This window comes from Pteropus alecto, unplaced genomic scaffold, assembly GCF_000325575.1.
Source record: "Pteropus alecto unplaced genomic scaffold, ASM32557v1 scaffold276, whole genome shotgun sequence".
In the NCBI taxonomy this organism is placed as follows: domain Eukaryota; kingdom Metazoa; phylum Chordata; class Mammalia; order Chiroptera; family Pteropodidae; genus Pteropus; species Pteropus alecto.
Window position 1 is genome coordinate 3,083,625 of NW_006438074.1, and position 17,438 is coordinate 3,101,062.

Here is a 17,438-nt window from a genome sequence, read left to right on the forward strand (position 1 = left end):
TTATAATTACACCAAAGTCGGTCTGTAAAACTGCCTTTGGAGAATTAAACTACCATATTTTATTTGTCAAGTAAACTTTTGTGTGCAAGTATCTACTCACAAATGAAATTAGCGCAAATCTTTTGCTATTATAGAAGTAGTCTGCTCGAAGTCAATATTTAAAACATTTCTACATATTTAGAAGTTGTATTTACCAAGCATCTCATACCACTGCATGTGATTAAGATTTACCAAATGGACAAAATGATTTCATAGTAATAGTGATAATTTATCTTGTCAAAAAATGATTTGGCCACAATACTCTAGCAAGACATAAGCCACACAATAACATCAAAAACTGAAAATGAGAATTTGCACTTCTAGGAAAACAGAGTAGATATACTTTTCCCTATTCCATCTGCTAAGTACAACTAAAAACTCTAGACATTGTACACAAAGCAAACATAAGAAGACTCTGAAAGGTGAAAAGAAGAAAGCGGACCAACTAGGGACATTGGGACCTGAAATAAAACATGGTGGTTAGTTGCCTGGGTTTTTTTAATGCCTCATATATCCCAGACTTGGAACAGAAGGAGTCAGCTGCCCAGAAATGCCCATGTCTGAAACATAATAAGGAACTATTCCTGTCTTGGTCCATTCAGGTTGCTATAACAAAATACCAGTCTGGGTAGCAACATAAATTTATTTCTCACAGTTCTGAAAGCTTGGGAAGTCCAGACTGTCCTCACATGGTGGAAAGGGGCAAGGTATCTCTCTAAAGCCTCTTTCATAAGGGTACTAATCCCATTCATTAAGACTCTTCCCTTATGACCTAATCACCTCCCAAATGCCCAACCTCCCAATATCATCACACTGGGCACTAGGATTTCAACATATAAATTGGGGGGAGGGAGACACAACCATTCAGACAATAGCAATTACAAACAACTCCACACATACAAACTTGGCAACTTAGATGAAAGGGATCAATTCTTTGAAAAGCAGAAACTACCATAGTTCATTCAATAATCTTAATTGCTTTATAACTATTAAGGGAACTGAATTTATAATTTAACCACCTCCCCACCCCCAAGAAACTTCCAGGTCCAGGTGACTTCACTGGAGAATTATATCAAATAGTTAAAAAAGAGTTAACACCAATTCTATACAATATCTTCAAAAAAAAAAAAAAAAATAGAAAAGGAGGGAACACTTCCCAATTCATTTTTTAACATATTTTTAATCTACTTTTTAAAATTGAGATATAACTGGCATATATCATTGTTTTAGGTTGTGTATAACACAGTGATTTGACCCAAATCATTTTACGAAGCTAGTATTACTAAAAAAAAAATAAAATAAATAACACAAAAAAAAACTACAAACCAATATACTCATGATATACACAAAAATCTTTCAAAATATTAGGAAGTCAAATTCATCAATATGTAAAATAATTATACACCATGACCAAGCAAGGTTAATTCCAGGGATGAAGGCTATTTCAACAATCAAAAATCAGTGTAACCCACTATATCAACAGGCGAGGAGAGAAAAATTATATGAACCTATGAATAGACACAGAAAAATATCTAACAATTCAACACTCACTCATGATAAAAACTCAGAAAAACAGGAATATAGGGGAACTTTCTCAACTTGAGAAAATCTATGTCTAACATTATATTTAATGGTGAAAAAGTGAATGCTTTCCCTCTAAGATTTGGAAAATGTCTGTGCTCATTCTTATTCAGCACAATGCTGAAAGATCTAGCCAGCTCAATAAAGCAAACAAGAAAATAAAATGAATACAAATTGGAAAGGAAGAAACAAAACTGTCTGTTCACAGAGGATGTAATTGTCTATGTAAAGAATCGTAAAGAATCACAAAAAAACTGCTGAAATTAATAAGTAATTAGAGTAAGATTGCAGGAAACAAGCTTAATATACAAATATCAATTGCTTTTCTACATCCAGTAATAAGTAATTGGAAATTGAAATTAGAAACACAATACCACTTAAAATAGCACCAAAGTGAAATACCTAGGTATAAATCTATTAAAATATGTACAAGATCTATATGAGAAAAACAAACTTGTATAAAAGAAATCAAAGATCTAAATAAAGAAAAGGATAATGATGTTTATGGATATAAAGACTCACTCAATATGTCTGTGACCTCTACTTGTATTTTTTACATACTCACAGAAATTATCAAAACTTCTAATTAGAAGTTGCTATGTTTCATCACAAACTTGTGGAAAGCAAAATCCACAAGTTTTTACCATACCAGGTACAAGAGAAAAGTCAAATCCAAGGTAAATCCAAATCCAAGGTAATCCAAGAAGAGATTTATGGTCTCTAAAACAAACGCCTGCAGAGTGGTAGAATGCCTGCACACCAGAGAAGCTGCTGAAGAAAAAAAAAGGAAAAGAATAAGAAGCAATCGTTGCTAGGTAAGCACATCATAAAGGTCCAAAAACAGTAGAGTGGAGAATTTTTTTAATGATCCAATAATATTTGCAGCTGTTTACTTTCCTGATTAATAAAATGAAAACAAAAACTGGATTTCATCCAGCACTGGAAAAGCATTAAGAAAATGATCTCAACAAAAGTAAAAACTCCAGCAAGTATGAAAATGATATTTTGGATAATTCTGTGAAATTCTTTAAATAAGTCAAAATTTTATTCTTCAGTACAATATTTACCCCTTCTAAAAAGAAGCACAAATGTGAATTCCATTTTCTATTCCTAAAGTGAAATATTATTTGGAAAACTGGGATTCTAATTACAGAGAAATGGTCTTACAGCAGTGAAAATATGTCCTAATTATGTATTAGTCTTAATAGAATCAATAGGAAGAAAGCTCAACGATCATCTAGAAGTTCTCAACTCAGCCTGCATATTAGAATCTCAAAGAGACTTTAAAAATACACATGCCTTGGCCTGACTCTGAGTTCTGATTGATCTTAATTGATCCAGGGTGGGGCCTAGGCATACATACTTTTAAAGCTGTACAGGTAATTCTAATGTGAAGATAGAGCTGAGAATGACTATTCAACTATTTTATATCTGACAAAACTAAGGCAGGGAGAAATCTAGTGATTTTCTCTGGAACAAGAGCAATAATTATTAACTAAAACAATGAAATGCAATATTTATAAAGAATTATATTAGTTATTTATTACTGCCTAGATATTACCCCAAAATTCAGTGGCTTAAAACGATAAATATGTATCATCTAACAAAAATCCACGAGTAGCTTACTTGAGTAATCTGATTCAGCTTCCTGCGACATTGCTGTCAAGCCATCACCTGGAGATGTAGTCATCTGAATGCTTGACCATGAAAAAAAATACTTCCAAGGTGGCTTACTCACATGATTATTGGCAGGAGGCCTCAGTTCCTCCCTGGCTATTGAGAGTAGGCCTCAGTTTATTGCCACATGGGCCTCTCCATAGTACTGTTTCATTGTCCACATGACAAGGCAGTTAGTTTATCTGAAAGAAAGATCCAAGAGAGGTAGCAAGGAGGAAATCATGTCTTTTATGACCTATTGACATTCCTCCACTTCCACCACATTCTACTCATTAGAATCTAATCACTGAGTTCAGCCCACACTCAAGAAAGGGGGAATTAGCCACCATCCTTCAAAGGAAAGAATATCAAAAAATTTGTGGTCTTATTTTAACACCACCACAGGAATACTGTTTGGGTTTTTTCCCAAATAATGTTTTAAAAAATTAAATATGATGGCACTGGGGATACAAAGATAAACAAGAGAGGCAAAAATCTTATAAAGCTTATGTTCTACTATGACAAGAAAAACAGTAAACAAGTATAAAAATTAATATTATTAGATGGTGATAAGTACTGCAGATGGAATGGGGTAATTAACAGTGATCAGGGAAGGTAATGAAGGAGTAACTTTTGATAGTGTGATTAGATAGGCCTCCTATGGATATATTAAGATAAATGAGATCATATTATACATTCTATTAAATAACCTGACTTAATTATTTGACAAAACTATCTTTAGTCAGCTAAAGCTGCTATAACAAAATATCATAGATTGGGTGGTTTAAACAACAAACATTTATTTCTTACAGTTCTGGAGGCTGGTAAGTCCAAGATCAAGGTACTAGTTGATTTGGTTCCTGGTGAACACTAACTCACATGCAATGTCCTCACATGGCAGAAAGACAAGAGCTTAGGTCTCTCTTCCTTTTCTTGCAGGGCACTAATCTTATCATAAAGATCCCACCCTCATGAACTTCATCAAAGCCTAATTACCTCTCTATGATATTGGTCTTCTCAGTCAGGTTTCTGGCACAAAAACTCTTGGAATGTCCTAAGTAATGAGAGCAATAAAGGTGACTTTTGTACCACATAAAGAGATGGGAGCTGGTTGCCAGGAGAACTAAACATGTGATTAGTGGACTGGAACTTTCAGTCCCATCCCCGACCTCCAGAGAGACAGTAGGGATAGGAGATTGAATTAATAATCAATGGGCAATGATTAAATTCCTTTGTATTGTAGCCGCCATAAAAACTCAAAAGGATGAGTCAGAGAGATTCCGGGTTGGCAAACCAGAACTCACTCGTCTCCACCATCATGCTGGGCCTCAAACTCCACTGGCCATGGGGACAGAATCTTCTGCCTGTTGACTCATAGCCTTTAATATCCTTTACGATAAACCATAATCTAGTGAGTAAACTGTTTTCCTGAGTTCTGTGAGAGACTTTAGCAAATTAACCCAAGAAGGGGGACATAGGAACCTCTAAGGTATATCCAGTCAGAAGCACAGGTAACAACCTGGATTGGTGATTGGATCTAAAGTGGGGGCAGTCTTGTAGGGCTGAGCCCTTAACCTATGGAATCTGATGTTATCTCTAGGTACACAGTGTCAGAATTGAGTTGAACCACTGGATACCCAGCTCATGTTCAAGAATTGCTTAGTGTAAGGAAAAAACTTACACATCAGAATTAGTGTAGGAATCTTACTCCAAAAGCCTCACTTCCAAATACTATCACATTGGGGGTTAAGGCTTCAACATATGAATTTTAGGGGGACACATTTTATCTTTCCTTTAACAATGACATCCACCTTGATGAAAATTTGTACTTCTGTTGATTGTAAACAATGCTGTGATAAACACCTTTACATTTATATCTTTGTGTACATGTATAAATATTTCTGTAGGATAAACTCCCACAAGTGATATTAGTTGGTCAAAGGAAGCACACATTTAAATTTTAGATAACACCAAACTGTCCTTCAAAAAGTTTGTAAAAATGTACTCAGAAAGGAGAAAAGACTGTTTCTGTAGTAACTACCAATAAAACATTTTTATCAAAAGATTTTAAATACTTCTGTTCTCTTACAAGTAGGCCCTCTTCCGCTTTCATTTTATTTGACCAATCTTTAACATCTAAAATAGTTGGTTACCCCTTCTTCCACAAAATACTTTCTTCAATTGTCTTCTAAGGCTGCATGCTCTCCTGGAGAGTCCAGTGTGTTATGCTTTCCTCATAACACACTGGACTCTCCTTTTCAATCTTCCTTCCTGTTTCCTTCTCATTTTGAATTCTAAACATTGAAATGTCCTAGGGATCAGTCCTTGGTCCTCTATCTATCTACACCCCTTCCCTTGGCTGGATCACCTCCAATCTCATGGACTTAAATACCATATCTCCACTTGGATGTCTAAGAGGCATCTAAAAACATCTAACAAGCTGAGTGATCTTGCCCCCAAAACCTGGTCCTTCCATGATGTTACCTTATTTCAAATTGGTAAATGACAATGCCAGCTTTCCAGTTCCTCAAACCAAATCCTTGCTTTTTCTTTCACACCCTAACATCCTCTTAATTGATATTTCTGCTTAAGTCAGATCCTGCCTCCCACCATCATTCCCTATCCTTAGTTTGCCTATTAAAAAAAACAAAACAAAACAGTGCATCTCAATATCTAAAATTAAAGTGTATATTGCTTTATCATCTATTCATATTAGCCGAGGGTAGGAACTTTGCTGGATCACTAGTGTCTCCAGCACCTAGAGTAATGTTTTTTGTTGTTATTAGCATAGTGGCCACTCAACAATTATTTGCTCAATGAATGAATTGTACATGTCATACAAAGATATAATTGAAAACCAAGCTATTGAGGTGGCTAAGGCAATAAATTTAGAGATAAAGGATCCAGGGTTGTGTCATAGCTCAGGCACAGTTATACAGCTTTAGGCAACTTATCCTTCAAAGTCGAGTTATTCATCTATAAAATAGGGCTTATATCATATTCCTCAGAAAACAAGACAATTTAAATAGTCAATATCTATTTGGCGTTATATGACAAATTTCACCACCTGCAACTTCTAAGGAAATTTTGCTTCATTTCTCTTAATTTCACCTTCTCGGGTATGCATTTTGAGTGTACATTTTCAGAGGTGCTTATGTTGCTGTGTTTCGGAAATATCTACTTGCATAAACTTAGAGAATGGTAAAGCCAATTCCCAGGGAAAAAAAAAAATCTCCAAAGAGCCTCCAATTCCATTACGGTGATGGTTGCATAACTGTGTAAATATACTAAATGTCATGAATTGTAAACTTAAAATGGGTGAATTTTATAGTATGTAAATTGTATCTCAATAATACTGCTAATGAATCAAGTTCAATATATGACTGTCATCAACCAGACCCCCTAAGAAATGATTTATAAAAGGAACCCAGATATTTGGTCAAGTTCAAAGGGCCCTGAATATCTTAAAACTATATTGATATGACTGCTGGTATTCTGAGTGCAGTAAGAACGCAGTCAGGTTTCTCCAACAGAGAAAGCAAACTCATCCGCTCAGACGCTTGCAGAACCAGTCCTCACAAACATCCCAGCTGCACTGGGCCTCCCGTCCCGCTTCCCAAGCAAACTCTCAATCTCATTTATTCTCTAGAGTGGGCGCCTATGTGAAGGCCGTGTCTGCTCTTGTTGGTCACTTGGCATTTAATTTACGTTAGGCCCGCGTCAGTTCTTCAATCCCAGATCTGCGTGGGAACCTGACAAAACCTAGTCTTGCAAAGTTGACGACCTTCTCTGTCCTGGCCAATCCCAGGGATACCCCGGACACAGGCGCTCCAGCGCGGCGCAGACTAAAACAGCGGGCTGGGCTTCCACCTTGGCCCAGCATCAGTCACCTGTGAAGATTTTAAAAGTTACGGGTGCTATCCAGACCCTCGTACTCAGCACTGCGGCCCCGCCACCAGTCTAACGTCGCAGGTGGGTAAGAACACCAGAAGCCGCCGCCACTTCACTGGCTTAAATCCCGCAGGCCAGCCCGGCGCCGCACTGAGCTACCCGCACAAGAGCCCCGCCAGAATTCCCCCGGGGAAGCTCTGCAACCTCAAACTCCTGACAACTTGTCTCCCATGACCCGGGTGGGTCCCAGAAAGGAACCCCGCTCCTGTTCCCGCGCAACTATTCTCCCGCGAGACCGCCCCTCCACCTCCGCCCTGGACAGTCTGGACTCAAGGCCCGACCCCTCTCTTCAGCGGTTTACCCGCCCCACACGAAGGCGCTATCTGAAACGGCTTTTTCCAACAGCCAATCATTACCGCGGGTCATCATCAAGCTACGCCCCGTCAGCTCCGCCCTCTTTTGCCTGTAAAGTCGCGTAGCGACGCCCCACTTGGGAGCCTGCCCCTTCGCCGCCTGCGCACGGCCGCGCAGGCGCAGTTACGCGGGGGTGCGCATGTGCAGTACGTGCACTCGCGGAACGGTCGTAAGCACGTGGGCTAGGCTGTACCCTGCGGCTATAGAAAGAATGTTGTCTCCAGTTTCGCTGCTTCCACAGTCAAATCTTGAATGGGAGTTCTGTACTGGAAGGTCGTCTTCTATAAGCAGCTGCACTTGTCATTATCTTAATGGTCCCTCTCTTGCCGAAGGGGGCACCCGTAGGCGAAGGGCTGAGTGGAGTAGTGGGGGAGGAAGGAGGCTGACCTCAGCCTTTCACTCCTGAAGACAGGCGCCTTGCAGCTGAGAAAACGGTCCCTGGGTAGGAAATGCCAGGTGGTGTGCCTGCTGGCTCCTGTCCGGTGGCAGACAAAAAGTTCCCATTAATCTGACCCGAAAATGTTTGTGCCAGGGTAGTTGGTGGTGCTAGGGACCCCAGAGTCAGAAGCCAGAATACCAGACTACATTTTCCTCTCTAATTTTGAGTTAAATTTCGTGTTCAACCCAGGATTCGACCAAAGGTTAAAAGGCTGCTTAATGATCGATATTCAACAAGAACTAAGGTCTCTTGACAGCTTGCTTTTTTTTCACCGTTATTAGTCTCATATACTAAATGGTGACCCCCCAAATTTATTTCTCCTCAAACTCATGCTCTCTATTTGCCATCTCCCCAGTCGTGGACCTAGAATCACTTTATGGTTTGACCCCCGAGAAAATCCAGCATTTTAGTTGACTTCTCCCTGTTCCAAACCTGTAGGAGATGTGAATACTTAACTAGTGGATGTGGTTGTCATACTTTTGGTTACTTGGGTAGTTTCCAGTTTGGGGTGATTGTGAACAATGCTGCTGTGAATAACTGTATGTCTTTTAGTAGAATATATATACACATTTTGTTAGGTTTATCTGCCAGATCTTTCGCCATTTCAAGGAGTGGAATTGCAGATTCATGAGGCATGCATTTGTTCAATTTTAATAGACATGAACTGTGGTAGGCAGAATAATGGCTCCTCAGAAATGTCTGTGTCCTGATCCCTGGAACCTGTGAACATATTAGATTACATGGCAAAAGAATTAAAGTTGCTAATCAGCTGACCTTAAGAAAAGGAGATTATTCTGGATTGTCCAGGTGGCCCTACTATACTCACAAGGGTCCTTAAAAGAGGAAGTGGGAGGCACAAGGAGAACCAGAGAAATGGTAGCCTGAGGAAAACCAGGCAGGCCTGATGGCCTTGGCTTTTAAGATGGAAGAAAAAGGCAATGAGTCAAGCATTCATGTGGGTATCTTCTAGAAGTTGGAAATGTCAAGGAAATGGATTCTCCCCTCTCCAGAAGGAACATATAGCCCTGCCAACACCTGGTAAGACCTCCAAAATATAGAAATATTTATTGTTTCAGCCACAAAGTTTGTGATAATTGGTTACAAAAGCAACAGGAAACTAACACACTGCCAAACTGTTTTCCAAAGTACTTTTATCAATTTATACACTTAGAGAGCTTTGTAAAAATATCCATACGTCATTCCCACATCACACTAACTGAACTATAATCTCTGGATAGACCCAGAAAATTTAAGTTCATTAAGTGATTCTGAGGCATCTTTTTTCTCTTTAATAATTTTTTTTTATTTTTTCCATTACATTTGACATACAATATTATATTAGTTTCAGGTGTACAACATAGTGATTAGACCTTTATATAACTTACAAAGTGATCACCCCGATACATCTAGTACTCATATGACACCATAGTTATTACAATGACTATGTTCCTCAGAGAAGAGGAGCTTTGGAAAAGCGGGGACAACCTACTTGGCTCATGGAATAGTGCAGTCCTTCAGCTCCTTGTGCTGAGAATGCAGCAGGCAGCCAACCTTGGAGGAATCCTGAACAAGAAAGTGGTTCTTACAGCTTGAGTGGGTCGAGCTACAGGTAGAGGCTCTCGGTAGGGTGTCCCTACCTTCTCTCTTTTGCCAGTTCAGGAATATTCTTGAGAGGAACGGTAAGTGAACTTTTTACATAGCACCTAGGGATCCTGGGATTCTTTGGTAGTGATACCACCAACTGCTGGGCCCCACTTGGCAACAAATTTACATGTCCTGAGAAGCCCTGGGCAGTTTCTATCACAAAGATATGTCATCAAAAGGAAGAAGAGTGATCCGATATTGAAACTATAAACTACTTGGAGCTAATTGGAGTATTTTCCTGACAAATGTCAAGTACACTGTTTTCCTTTAAAATTTGAACTACTCCATGACATGCTAAGATTCCTGCAAAACACCAGAGTGCCTTGGCGCCAGTTTGAAAAACATGGCTGTATAATCGTTTAGAGAGTGAGTGATTCTTATTTTTTCCTTGAATGAGTACTCAAGATAATCATTTTCTTCAAAAGCGCTTCTGTAAGGTCCACTATAACAAGGCTCCTTCCACCCTGAAGATCCCTCTGAAACGAAGCCCCACAGAAGACCCTTTTAAATCACCACAACAGGCACTGAATTTCCACTGGCCTGTGCAGACATTATTAGATACTAAGAAAATGAAAAACACAATATAGTCTTTTACACATTTTAAAGAATTCTTAATGACTGTCCTACCATTTCATATTTGATTTTCACACTCCCAGTTAATCAAAGAGATAAGATAGATTCAAATCGTGGAATAGAACTTTACCTGGATTTGGAAGGGGGTATACACAATAAGTTGTTCATTCTAGAAACAGGCTGTTAAATATTGATATAAATATTTCAACACAAGTTCTGATTAATATCCTGCTTAAATTACAGTTAATAATAAATATAATTTGATATTATATATTACAAGTACCAATCCAGACTAGACCATAAATAAGTCTATAAAACAAGATTATGAAAAAGAAAAGTAACTGCCAAACACCAAAGGAAAGAACAGATTCAAGTAAAAATTTTCCAATGTATTTTATTCATAATGTAGCCATACTCAAGATGCTGGAGGAAATGTCCGTATCTACAGAATTCTTGTTGGCAGCAATAAGAAGGCAGAACTTTTAAAATTAATTATCCTGTCTAGTCTCACAATCAGAAGCAATCTTGGATTTGTTAGATGCTTCATAATCTTGGATAATAAGCCTTAGGTGAGTGATAATTTCCTTGTCTGCTGTTTTCATGTTAAATCCCAACATATTCAATACAGTTTCTCGAAAGTCGACATGCTACAAAGAACCACCACAAAAATCAAGATGTCATTAGTTTTTGTTACCTTATTTTGTATAATAAAACTGGTATTAAGAAGTTAGTCTTACTAAACATTTCTTTATAAAATGTAACATCCTATATTCAAATAGCATTTTTAAGCTAGAAAAATGGTTTTTATTTAAAATTTTCTTTTCATTTTGAGATTTTTTTTCTTATTTTTAGACTATTATAGACTAAATCTAATTTTATTGCTGCTTGTTTTTCATCTATAAGGTAATTACTTTTTGAACTTCTGATTTCCTGTTAGTAGTCCTTAAATACATCTCTCTCCACCCATCCTTTAAAAACTATAGCAATCAACAAGGAAAGCAGGTAAAAACATTCATAAATCATGCAGAAAGCGTAACTAGAGAATACTATAGACTTCAGTTTGCATATAAGTAGGGAAATAAATATCCTAAACAAGCAGAAGCAGCTCCAGAGCCCACACTGGAGGATGCAGCTGTTTTCCACAGGTGTCCCAGAAATGCTAAATGGGGAAATACTAAGAACATGCTAAATGGGGAAATACTGAGACCTGGTGGATCAGAACACTGGCAAGTGGTGAAGGAAAAGAAAGGGGCCTGGCAGTCCATGAGACCAGAAATGGCAGTTTTAAGGAAAAGATTTCCGAGGGGAGAGGGAAGTTCTTGGAAGAAGGGTGAGGTGTTCCTTGGAGGCTTGGTGATAAAGGAAAAGAAAAAAAGCAAACAATGGAAATGAAAGGATTTGTATGTACAAGAGAGTATTGAAGAATCAGACATCACATAAGCCCACACCCCCAAAATAAAAGGCTTGATCTAACATTTTAGAAACCACTCGCTGCCAACAGAAGAGGGTGGTATTGAGTTAAGAAACACAGTAAGTAAACCCTGCCCCCTAACTAAAGTAGAAACACCTGAAATTGAGAGGGCAGGGCAATTAAAGTGATTTTAAAGTGAATAGATAAGGGGCAAATAATATCCATACAAAATTACTTAAGAAAATAGGCAGTATTGCCCAAATTGTTCAGGTGATGAAAATACTTCCCCCAAAAGACAGCCATAAAGCAGGGGAAACATGTTTGAAATGACACCTGAATGAATTAAATATTAATCAAACAAAGATTTGCAGACATTGGGGGGGGGGAACCCACCTTTCTAAATATAATAATTCAGAATAGAAATGGACAAAAAAAGATGTACAAGATGCCTCATGAATAAAGATGTGATGATTGAACTCAAGCAAGAATAAGACAAAATCATCTCAGAAATAAATTGTAAACTACAGAGTGCCTCAAAGAGAAGAGGTCTGACTGAAACTATAATAAGGGATACTGAGGAGAAGAATAAAAACAATCAAAGTGAATATGCAGAAGTTAAAGAAAAAAATGATAACATCATGGCTTTATGTTTTAAGATTCTCTTAAAGTAGTTGGTTAAAGTTACATATTTCTTAAGCAACTACTATATGGTGGTGTGACATATAATCCCACAATATCCCCAAATTATCAGGCTTTTAAGAATTCTCTTAAAATAGCTGCTTTTTAAATAAATATAGTGAAAATCTAAGCCAGTTTAGAAGCCCTACCTGTTGTCCTAGAATGACCCAGCCCAAAACACATGGTTTCTCCTGAACTTCCATTCTCTCAAATCCCTACCCTTCTTGTCTTTGGTTAGTCAATGGATGTGTAGACAAACCTAAGATAATCATGTATCCCTCGCCATAGGCATTTGACCTAAGCTGGTCTTACAAAGACCCTTTCTTGAGATTCTCTCGTCACAGAAACTATAAAACTCTGTGGCTGTCAATCAGATAGACAAGCTAACACAGAGAGAGATGCTAAGAAGAGATGGTAAGAAAGACCTTATAAGTTTCCAGGTGCTCATCCTGGGGCCCAGGTGTATCTCTGCCCTCCCAGAGCACTGGTTGTTTTGATTCTATAAGCCAATAAATTCCCTTTTTGGTGGCGTCTAAGTTGAGGTGGGTGTTCATCACTTCAAATTAAAGAATCCTACTATAATAATGGTGATAAAATAATAATAATAATAATAACAACCTCTTGTTGTCGTCCTGATACTTCTTCAAGTGTGCTCTTTGTTGTGCAGGGCTCAGGAGTGACAGTGTCTAACATCTGACGGACCTTGTCTTTGTCCCATCTTGCCTCTTGCTTGGCTGAGTTTAATGTAGTTTTCCAGTTATCTGTTTTTGGAGCTGCCTTCTCTTTCATTGCTTCTACTTTTGTAAAAGATTGCCTGAGCTTCTGAATGGTTTTCTCCTGTCAGGGTATAAGGTTAACGTTGGGAGAAAGGAAGATGACTATGATTAGATCTCTTCTAAATAATAGGCAGGCATAATGCATGATAACTCATGCTTCTATTCTTTTAAAGAGGTAGATACATGAAAAAGAAAGAAAAGTCCATGATTTATGAATTAAGAGGACATTTCTACACCATGATACTCATCAATAACAGTAACTGAACACTCTTATAAACTAGGCCCTTGGTGTTTAAAGAGGTTTAACAAGTAGTGTTCCTCAAATGTCTTACTGTCTGTGCTTATTAAATAAAGAAAGAGAAAATAACTGGCTCTGAATTAAGAATATTGCTGATAAACTGGCAAAAAAAAAAAGTTGATCAATAAGTATTTACTGTACCTGTGCTTTAAGACATAAAATGTATGTTTGAAATACTACAACTGAAGCTTGAAATAGAGAAGATCCAAAGAGAAGCCCCCAAAAATAACTAAAACTTAACTATTACCCCAATAAGACAGACAAAAGACTAAAAGAAAAAGCGAGGGATCTAGAAGTTACCTTTGAGGAATAGAGAGGGGAATACATGGGGGCTTCCACAGGATTGATAAGTCTTTTTTTTAAGATTAGTGGTAGATTTACAGGCATCAAACTTTATTGTTATATATGCTTTAATATTATATATTTTTTATATGTGTGTAAAATAATTTTAATGTCAATTTTCTAAAGTTCAATGAGAAACATGCAGCTAAAATAGTAACAGGCTAAAAAAAAAAAAAAAAAAAATTGTAACAGGCCAAAAAAAAGCTTAAGTGAATTTTTGAAAGCCTTTACTTACTTTAAGGACATTTACTCTTGTCAGTTGAATTTTCATATTTTTATTTGACAATTTCAAATCACTAAGCTGTTTCTGAAGTTTCTGAATTTCCTCCTCTAATCTCTGAGTTGTAGCAATCTGCAAATTCTGCTTAATCTTCAATAATGTTTGTTGCTTGTTGTCTTTCTCTAGCTTTTTGACCATCTTGCTGTGCTCTTCGATCTGGGAATTCTCAGTCTTGGAGTTTTCCTTCGAAGAAATCAACAGTGTCGAAATAAAGAAGCTGTGTTTTAAGATGGAGTTCTACACTAGCATAGCAGATCTACTCTAGTCTGATAAATTGCAGACCTAACAATACTTACATAAGTAAAATATTTTTTCACCATAAATATGCATCATTAAAATACTTCAGAAAATAAAATATGACAATAAATAAAAGTGATGGCTTAATGCTAACAAGGATACAATTAAGTAGATAATTTTATTAACACCAGGTGGTAGCATAGATTAGTTCAACTTTTCTAGAAATCGATTATAAGGAAATAAACAAATATTTATATAAAGATTCATGCACCAAGATATTCTTTATATTATTCATAACATGAAAAAATAAAAATGTAAATGTTAAATAATTAAAGTTCATATTATATTATACATTCCCTAGAAATAAAGTTTTCAAAAATTTTTACTAAGAAAAAATGATATAGTTAAATTAAAGAAGCATGAAGAAAAACTACCTATCTCAACTATATAAAAATGTGCATGGAAAAAAATCAGAAATATACCTATATGTTAACAGGGGTTATCTCAAAGTGGTAAAATTACTGGTGATTTTAATTGTATTCTTTCTATTCTTCTGTACTTTATAAAGTTACTACCAGAAAAAAATCAGTGTGCATATTCAATAAGCCACCAATTCCTATCTGGAGTAAACATCCCTAAGAAATTCTCTCACAGGTCCACAAGGGGACTCGTACAGGCTTGCTCCTAGCAATGTTGTTTGTGGTGGCGGAAAGATGAGGTAACTGGGATTTTCAGTGCTAGAGGAGTGGACAGGCAAACCATGTCAGGTATGTACACTGTAAAACTCCATGCAGTAGACAGAAGCCATGAACTAGATAAACAAATAGCAATATTAAGTGGATCTTAAAAATATAATGCTGATATGTAGAAAATAAAACAAAAAGTAACAAACAAAACAAATAAAAACAAACTCATAGATACAGACAAGAGAATGGTGGTTACCAGAATGTAAAGCAGGTAGAGAGAGGGCAAAGATGGTAAAAGGGGTCAAGTATACGCTAACAGAAGGAAACGAGACTTTGGGTGGTGAGCACACAATAGAATATACAGATGTCAAATTATAATATTGTACACCTGAAAGTTATATAATGTTATTAACCAATGTTACCCCAATAACTTTAAAAATATATATATATATAATGCTGAGTAATAGAATATTTTAAACACAATACCATTTAGGCAAATTTAAAATGTATGCACAAAAATCACACTTAAAAGAACATATATAAACAAAAAGATACACATTAAATACATTAGATTGATTTCCTTTGAAGGAGGGGATGGGAAAGAGGCTAAAACGGAATAAATGAGAGGGAACTTCCATGGCCAAAAAGAATATGTTCTGATTATATGTGGAGTTTAATTAATTCAACTTTCTGCATCTTAGGTCCAAATTGTGAGTAGTGGGTAGGCAAAGGAATCTAATGGTTAACAGTATTTAAAAAAAGAAAAAAAAAAAAAAGCTCAACCTTACTAGTAGTCAGGTAAATGTAAAAAAAAAAAAACTTTAACCCATTTTAACCCATCTCCCTCCCCACCTCAGCACCCCACACACATACTCTAAAATAATGATCACATACAATGCTGGCTAGGATGTGAAGAGGAAACAGGCACTCATATATTGCTGTTTGGAAGGTGAATTTCTTCTGCTTTTAGAAGGTGGTATTCTGGCAATAGCTATTAAAATTTTAAATAATCATATACTGTGATACTGTAATTCCACATTTAGAACTCGATCCTATGGGAGGAGAAAGCACCAGTGTGGAAAGATGTATGTATAAACATATTTATTGTAGTATTATTTGTAGTGGCATAAAAAAAGTGGAAAAAAATTGATATTCCATCAGTAGGGAATTGGTCAAATAAAGAAGTCATATATATACTATAGAATACTATGCAGCTTTTAAAGGAATAAGTTAAATCTATATCTTTTCATTTAAGGAAGGACCATGAGGTACTTATTTTTTTACTAAGTAAGAAGAGTATAGTACCAGTTTTGTACAAATACCACCACCCACATATATGTACTTGTATACTTCCATAACTTTGGCAATAGTTGTAGAAGATATATACATATGTATTGGTTACTGAGGTGAAATAGGCAGAAAGAGGGTTGGGGAATATTATTATTGTTTTCTTCAAACCTTTTAACATGATTTCAAGGGTTGTAGAAAGAATATGTTATTTGTATGTTCTTAAATTTTAATATAGAATTTTTAAAAAATTTGCATGGAAATATATCATCATCATTCACATATTCAAGAGCAGGGGTAGAAGCTAGATTCGTCTTTGGGCTCTGTGGAAGACGTTGCTAATACTTCATTAAGTACTGAAAGTTTTTAAACTGAGTTTTCAATACATATTGGATGAATAAATGAATGAATGAATGAGAGACTAAATGAATGAGTGGTGAGTGAGTGAGTGAGATTACACTTTGGGCCACAGCAACTATAGAAATAGTATACATATGAGTATAACAAGAAATTCTGTGAAGAAGTAGTGAAATAAATATCTACCTCAGAATAAAAATCTCCTGAAAATAAATTATATTGCATCCTACCTATCTCTATTCCCACTTTTAATTGACTTTTTCCTAATAGACTCAGAGAAGCAGAAGGTAAGAATCTATATAGTAATTATTGAGAAATATCACCATAGGCCCCTTCCCAATACCCACCACATCTAGCTGACACAGTGCCTGAAATTCCACCTTTAGAGAGCCAATCCTTTGAGCTCCTATTCCTCTTATGCTATTTTAAAAGTACATTAAGAAATATATTAATAAATGCCCTCATGATACATATTAAGTATGTGTACAATGAGAAATGGGAGAGAGGGAGTAAGGAGAGGCTTTTTGATAAAATTATAAGGTTTACGGATTTGTAGCATATTTTCCTCCCTTCTCCAATAATAAGTATAAATAGTATTAACAGCTTTAAAAAGTAGATAATAAAATACGATCTTTTCATATTTCTTTGTCAAAGAAATGCCTTACACTTCAGGAAATTCTTACTTTATTCCTGTCTGAATCTAATCTCCCTTGAACAAAGTCATTAATAGCAATTTTTCCTTCTAGACGTTTCAAGGGTCTTCTTTGTTCCCTATATTTTTCTTCAGTTTGGTATGATTCTTGAGCAGCAGCTTCTTCATGGTGATGATGCAGCTGCTCTAGTTGCTTA

The 17,438-nt window shown here is 36.5% G+C and overlaps 1 protein-coding gene across 1 annotated transcript in view; it reads right to left on the reverse strand.

Annotated features, from left to right (window-relative positions):
* Nucleotides 1-10,701: 10,701 nt before the first annotated feature.
* Nucleotides 10,702-17,438, reverse strand: part of LOC102893835 (coiled-coil domain-containing protein 170-like) — a 29,062-nt gene continuing 22,325 nt past the window's right edge. Inside the window, exons 6-9 of the mRNA XM_025049098.1 lie at nt 17,273-17,434; nt 13,978-14,205; nt 12,945-13,163; nt 10,702-10,884 (exon numbers count right to left, since the gene is read on the reverse strand). Of these exons, the coding sequence (XP_024904866.1) occupies nt 10,726-10,884; nt 12,945-13,163; nt 13,978-14,205; nt 17,273-17,434 (768 nt within the window). The 3' untranslated portion in view covers nt 10,702-10,725. The remainder of the gene's footprint in view (nt 10,885-12,944; nt 13,164-13,977; nt 14,206-17,272; nt 17,435-17,438) is intronic.